General features: G+C 31.1%; 1 protein-coding gene across 2 annotated transcripts; it reads right to left on the bottom strand.

Annotated features, from left to right (window-relative positions):
- Window positions 1-1,019: 1,019 nt before the first annotated feature.
- LOC18611746 (terpene synthase 10) lies at window positions 1,020-4,196 on the bottom strand. Of its 2 annotated transcripts, XM_018129777.1 has the most exons (8): window positions 3,924-4,196; window positions 3,404-3,668; window positions 2,721-3,096; window positions 2,444-2,557; window positions 2,119-2,337; window positions 1,905-2,043; window positions 1,544-1,789; window positions 1,020-1,392 (listed from the first exon to the last, which is right to left on the bottom strand). In XM_018129777.1, the coding sequence occupies exons 1-8, from the start codon at window positions 4,146-4,148 to the stop codon at window positions 1,075-1,077; spliced, it is 1,902 nt and encodes a 633-aa protein (XP_017985266.1). In that variant the 5' UTR covers window positions 4,149-4,196; the 3' UTR covers window positions 1,020-1,074. The 2 variants fall into 2 exon arrangements, with proteins under 2 accessions (XP_017985266.1, XP_007048227.2); XM_007048165.2 differs by lacking the exon at window positions 2,444-2,557.
- Window positions 4,197-6,732: the final 2,536 nt, after the last annotated feature.

The raw sequence follows: 6,732 nt of genomic DNA, 5'->3' as shown, positions 1-6,732 counted from the left end.
AATTAATCATAATAATATTTAAATTAAATAAAATATTAATATTTAAATTATTAATTATTAATATTTTAATTAAATTCTAGATTATTAATATTTAAAAAAATTAATAAAAATAAAATGTCATATAAATAATAAAGGGTGTTTTTATCTTTTTATTTTCTATTTTTTTTTTTTCAAAATTATTGTTATCAACCAAACACTATAATAAATCATAATAATTATTCATGTCATATTCTCTTTATCATACCAAATTAAATAATAACTATTCTATTATATTCTCACCTCATTCTATTCCCACATAATAATTATTTTATTCCATTCTTATCTATTCCATCAACCAAACATACCATAAATGAATTTCTAACCCTCAAAAGGTTCTTTGGAGGTTGCAGACCTGTGCTATCCTCGACAAAATCAATAGGTGGAACATTAAGCGTATTTCCCGTTCAGCCAATCAAGAAGCTAATTCACTTGCAAAGGAAGGGGTTCTCAAAACCTATGATCTTTTCTGGGTCAACCATACAGAAGCCTTAACTCGTTTTGCTTCGGGTTTTCCGGTTCCTTTTCTCTCCTTCAATGCTGATGGTTACTTTTTATTCTTCTTTTTACAATTTGTCCCCCTTATGCCTACTGCTTTTTGTTTTTATAGTCTTTGTGGTTTATTACTGCTCGTTAGGCGATAGGATTTCAAGGTTATGGTTTGTATAGAGTTTGAATATAATGATGTTGAATCAGGATGATCCGTTCCAACCTTTTTAATTTTTTTTTTTGGCTGCACATGAGTTTTTGTATTGGGATATACTTATCCCCCTCTTTTGTTAAGGTATATAATCATAATTCACTGCTTCTAAAAAAAAAGATGCAAGAAGAGTAAAATAGGAATAACTTTCATGCCACGTCATTTAATAAATAAAAATATTAATAGTTAATTAATAGTAAGATTTATATGTCTAACAATATATATAATTTTAAGATGGACTGTCCATTTTCAATAATAAGAGACCAATAGTATATTATAATTTAAACTTAAAGAAATAGGGATATTTTATTTAAAAAAAACAATTCCTATATCACCTTTCAATTATAAGTGTTTAGGCCTAATTGTAAAGGAATAGGTAAAACAAGTAATGATAATACACGATTGTTAGTTTCATTAACTTCAATCCCATGGCCATCACCATATTGGTACATGCACTGAGCCATCCTTGCTAGGTTCAATGCAATTTGAATAAATGTCTGAGAAAAAGGGGATTGAGCAATTCGATTTTCATTCATCATTTTCCATGTTGCATCAATCAAGTTCCTTATGTAGTGACGAGCTTCTTCTTTAAAAAAGCCAATTTCATGCATGTAACATTGGATTGATTTCGGAACATCACCTCTTTCCAACTCATCCTAATTAATAATCAAACAAATCCAAGGAGAAAGCATTAGATCAATATATTTGAATCACATCTTGAACCATATATCATCAAATATGATTTAGAAGCATTAGGTTGTACATAATGACTATATATATAAACACCCACATATATGTATTGCATACCGATGATGTTTCAAGATCATTCGCAAGTCGTAAAATCATAGACGTGCAGTAGACAACTTGGGAATGTTCCTTCAAGCATTCCAAGCACTCTTTTCTTATTGAATTTGTTAAGAAATAAGCATGTGATAGTATTACGGGAGCGGAAATCGAAATCCATGCATTGTCAATGTACTCTTTTAAGGTCGGTGTGTATCCACCATAGTACCACTTTGCCTCCACTAGGTAAGCTTTACATAGGTCTGCCCACTGAATATGTATGATGAAACAATAATATATATAATTATAATCTAAAATGTAAGGAATAGAGAAAAACAAATCATGAAACAAAACTAAGTTAGATCTAGAAAAGAGGTTTTAGTACCATTTCCTTCAAGAAAGGAATGGAATCAAATCCTTGTTCCTTAATAGTGTCGAAAGCCATTTCGTTTATGGAGTTGTAAAGAGCAAGGAAACATATCTTCATATATTCTGGGAGCAGCTCCATCGCATTGACATCCCATCTGAAATTACGTACAGTGTACTACCGCTTACTAAAAATGTCAAACAGAACATAAGTAATAGTCAGAATTACCAACCTCTCTACAGCTTCAGTGAAGAGCTCTAACTCATCCAAAGTACCATAAACATCATAAACATCATCTATAATTGTTATTAGTGCATTAATCTTTGTCAGAGTTCTTCTAGCATGACCAAATTGAGGATCAGATGCTACGCCAACAGTCCATAAAAAGTTCCCCATCAACCTGTCTCTGGCAAAGGTTAGCTTTTCCCCGAGACCTAAATCAGTCCACCACCTGCAGTTCGTGTCATGGAGCAAAGTTTTGAAGTTACGATTTTAATTCAAGCACAAAGAGAGAGTTTCATAGCAACTATATAAGCCAAAGAAAGCTACAATCTCACCCACTTTTCTTCAGATTGGCAATTTTCTTTGCAAAGTTCGCAGTTGATAGGAGGAAGTTGTTTTGGTGGCCTCTGGCCAGGTGGTAATTCATTTTGTAGTGCTGCTGTGCATAGCTTTGGGATTTTTATATTTACTTAGATATTTCATGCAATAATATTCTCTTTTGGTTGGGAAAAATATATAAAAAGAAAAAAAAGAAAACTCTTTATAGCTACTAATCGAAGTAACGCAGAGTCTCTATTCATAACGCTTTCAGATTTAGATTCATGCACTTACTTCGAAGCATATCTTAGATCATCCTGGTGCACAGCTTGCACAATATTGAAGTCCAATTTAGCAAGCTCCAAAAGAATAGGAATTTTGTCCTCTCGTCTCTCATACACATCTATGAACCACCTTGCTTCCAACCTTTCAATCCTCCAATGTAGCGGAAGTTCCAAAGCATGCTCCACTAGCATAAATAGATATTCATCTTTGTTTTGCTTCAGACATTGCTTAAGATGTTTAGCTGCAAAATCTCTTGCATTCTCCAAGATGCTTTCACCCTCTACCAAATGGTATGAAGCTTCATACAAGTTCAGCAGCCCTTTGCAATCCTCACAAAGACCTGCCTTGAAGTTCCCCATCTCGTCCATGAAACTAGAGAAAACCTCTGCACGTAACAACAATCTCATTCTAATTATTATAACCAGTGACCGAGTTAGGATTTTATATTTGAGAGAGCAAAAACAAAAAATTTAATATTTGGGAGACAAAATTATAAAATTTGTTAAAAAATAAAGATAAAATTATAAATATTTAAAACAAAAACAAGGAAAATATTATAAATGTTTGGAACTTGTGGGGGGGGAGGGGCGGGGGCGGCGGGGGAGGACCCTACTATCCCCCCTCCCTGCGCCTCTGATTATGACGATCTTTACAGAATCTTATTCTAGAAAATTACTAGGCTTTTTAATTACCTGGAGTTACTTTATTCCCGTGCTGCCTTAGGAGCCTAAATTCAAGCGCTGTAGCATATAAATTGCCTTTCTTCCACACAACATTGCTCTCTTCAGCATTTACACTCTCCAAAATTCTCTTTGTGTCATTCTCATAGTGATAAGATAATCCGAGCCTCTGCAAGGTATCGACCAGCTCAAGTTTCTCTAAGGGATCTAGCACTCTGTCAAGCATCGTTCTCACTTCTCCAACCAGTTTCATTGCTCGTTCATCACATGATTCCCCCTATATGGAAAGCAATTCTGTCAGCTTGATAAATTATTGCATAAAATGTAATCTTTATAATTAAAATTTTATTGGTATTTTAACAACTTAAAATTACAAAAAAAAATACTATATATATATATATATATATATATATATAATATATNTATATTATTAATTAAATTTAAATTTAGTTAGTTTAACTTAAACTTAAAATTAAAACTAAAAAATAAAACTAATATATATATATATATATATATATATATAAATATATACCACAAAATCGCTTTGGAGTGACTGAATATAATCGTGCGTCCAAATAGGAGGATGGTAATTGGCAGTTCTTCTTGCAATGTTTTCATCAAAAACTTTGGCGGTAGCAACGAGTTTCCTAGCTTGGAGAACAATGAACTTGTTGGCGTTTGATTTATTTGAGATGTCTTTGCTACGCGTTCTGTTGAAACAGCTGGCAGGGACTGAAGTGGGGAAATGAAGAGACATGGCGAAAGCTCTAATTTACCACTACAAAAGATTGATTTAGCTTGGTGTAAAAAACTATACATGCAACTATATATATATAATGCATGGTATCTTTTTCTCTTTTTATGCATCTTTAATAATTGTTCAAGAAAGAACTCGTTTTTCATGCGTTTGGCAAAAATATATTAGGAGATTTCATTTTGCTGCAAATTTATTCGCAATCTGTCGTGATCAATTTAGACTACATAATTGTGGACGTCCCTTACAGTGTTTATCATTTACACGTACCTTTGTGTCTGCCACTTATCCGTGGGGTTTTGGCCCCGATGGTTCACCCTCCCCCTTAGGGGTGTCCCACAGGGCACGGGTCTAGCCGCAACTCCAAAATATCCACAGAACCCAACAAAAAAAAAATTCACGTATCTAAAAGAGGAAAAAAAAGTTATCAAGGACCATTGATCAATTATGCATGGTTGCCTACATATTTAAAGCACAACATAATTTTTTTTTTCCTCACCCAATGTAGATTTTATTAGAATCATGCATGAAAAGCATGATACAACTTGCCTGAGAATGAACTTGTCCATAATATGAAGACGAAATTGGGAATGAGCTTATCTATAATACGAAGATGAAGTTGAGAAATTAAGACGGTTTGTTTTCAGATTTAATTTTGAAAAGATTTATAATTATGTTGAATGTGATTTTTTTCTGTTTGTGATAGAATGTATGAATTTTGAGATGAAGTGAAAGAAATAGATTTTCGAGTGCATAACTACAATTAACGTTTCAATTCGTGTCAACGATCTGTAATACTAAAATTCCCTATTAAGAGGAGTTTTAGAAAAAAAATTCCACTTTCACCATTCCTATTCATTACGGGGGCAGAAGCCCTCTTTGCAATCCCAAAGTTTCACAAGAAAATATAACTCCTTGCCATCCCAAGTTTTCACATCTATCATCGACTCGTTTCTAGCTAGCCAATGGACCAAAGCGTTGCCCTACACACCACAAACCATCTCTTGTTTAAACCTCCCCAACATTATGATTCAACCATTGACTTGATAAAAGATTCAACCGAATGTGATATGATCTAATTAATTCCGCACCATTGTACCATAAAGCACCACACAAGCCAACTAAAATGAAATCTGATGAGAACTTTATAAAATTAAGATTCCACGAATGTGCTATATGATCTAATAATTCCCCACCATTGTACGATAAAGCAAGTAAATTGACGTCTAATAAAAACATATATACAACGTTCCTCAAACCAACCGCCCACAATCATAGAAAGAAAATAAAATTTTATGAGACGAGAGAGGATACTTATCTCCGTTAGTAAATAAAATTTAAAAAGAAAAGAAAATACTGAGATGTAAAATGAAAAAGAAAAAGATTAACAGATAGAATCTGGGCCATGATTTGCAATGTGCAGCAACACCATGTCATTGTAACCTACAGCGGTGATAGCAGATAGAAGTGGGCCAGTGACCACGTCTACTGGGCCATCTAATAATGCATTTAGAAGAGGCTCAAAAGCTTTGGTGTTCTCCCCGTTTGTCGTCCGTACATTGAAATTAAATTTCAACAAACTATTTCTACGAACTTGACTTCCACCATTACTTTGTTGAAATTTAATTTCAATTTTTTTACTAAACACTACTGGTTAAATTTTAAAATAAAAGACTACATTATTAAAACAAATAATGATTTAAAAGATATTGACTTATATGCAAATTCAAGATATTAATTTTTTTTAATTAGGAAGGTACACTTTAGGTTTTCAAAGGTGATAATATTAGGCAAGTTCAAATTATGGAAATCCAATTCAAGTAACAGGGACAAAGTTTGCCAACTTTTGTTAAGAGGGACAAAGATAAAGAAATAAAAGTTAAAAATTTAAACAACTATTACCCTAAACTTAACTAATAATGAAAAAATTAATAATAAAAAATAATTTTATATAACATGTAAATTAAGAAATAAAAACTTAAAATAGTCTTTTAGGAAAGTTGTGTTCAATCATATTTTTTAATTCAAATAATCAATTATTAATTATATATAAAACAAATTATTTTTTTAAGATTGAGTTTTGGACGCTTTAAATCACATTACTCTTATTCATAAGTTGAATCATTGATACTTATTAGTTCAAGTGTAGGAGAATCATTTATACGATTTATATTTTTCCTTTTAAAAATTTGTTAATTGTTTTCAACTTTAATCAAACTTGAAAAAAAAATTAATACAGTTAACATCCAATATTTTTATTTTATTTATATTTAAACTTATAATACTAAATATAAAACTATAATGTATAAAATATAAGTAATTAAATATGATATCCACGATTAATAATTTTCTCTTATATAATCAAGATTGTTTAAAGATTATATATTTAAGATAATTTTCTTTTAACTAAATATAAAATATAAAGCACATAAAAAAGATATATTCAAGATAATTTCTTCTTACATAATCGGGATTAATAAAAAAATAATATATTGATGAAAATTTAAACAACATTATAATACTATAATTTATATTTAAAAATTACATAATAATTTATTAATTTTAAAAAATTAAAATGATAAAAAAT

Source organism: Theobroma cacao, unplaced genomic scaffold (genome assembly GCF_000208745.1).
Source record: "Theobroma cacao cultivar B97-61/B2 unplaced genomic scaffold, Criollo_cocoa_genome_V2, whole genome shotgun sequence".
Classification (NCBI taxonomy): domain Eukaryota; kingdom Viridiplantae; phylum Streptophyta; class Magnoliopsida; order Malvales; family Malvaceae; genus Theobroma; species Theobroma cacao.
Note: the sequence above shows the minus strand (reverse complement) of the source record. Positions and strands in the feature narration are given on the sequence as shown.

Bases quoted from the DNA above. Each gene is read 5' to 3' on its own strand.
- LOC18611746 (XM_018129777.1), bottom strand. From the start codon at position 4,148: ATGTCTCTTCATTTCCCCACTTCAGTCCCTGCCAGCTGTTTCAACAGA. The intron at 3,097-3,403 runs GTAATTAAAAAG...TGTTACGTGCAG, and splicing joins CGGGAATAAAGTAACTCCAG to AGGTTTTCTCTAGTTTCATG. The intron at 2,338-2,443 runs GTGAGATTGTAG...CACGAACTGCAG, and splicing joins GCCAATCTGAAGAAAAGTGG to GTGGTGGACTGATTTAGGTC.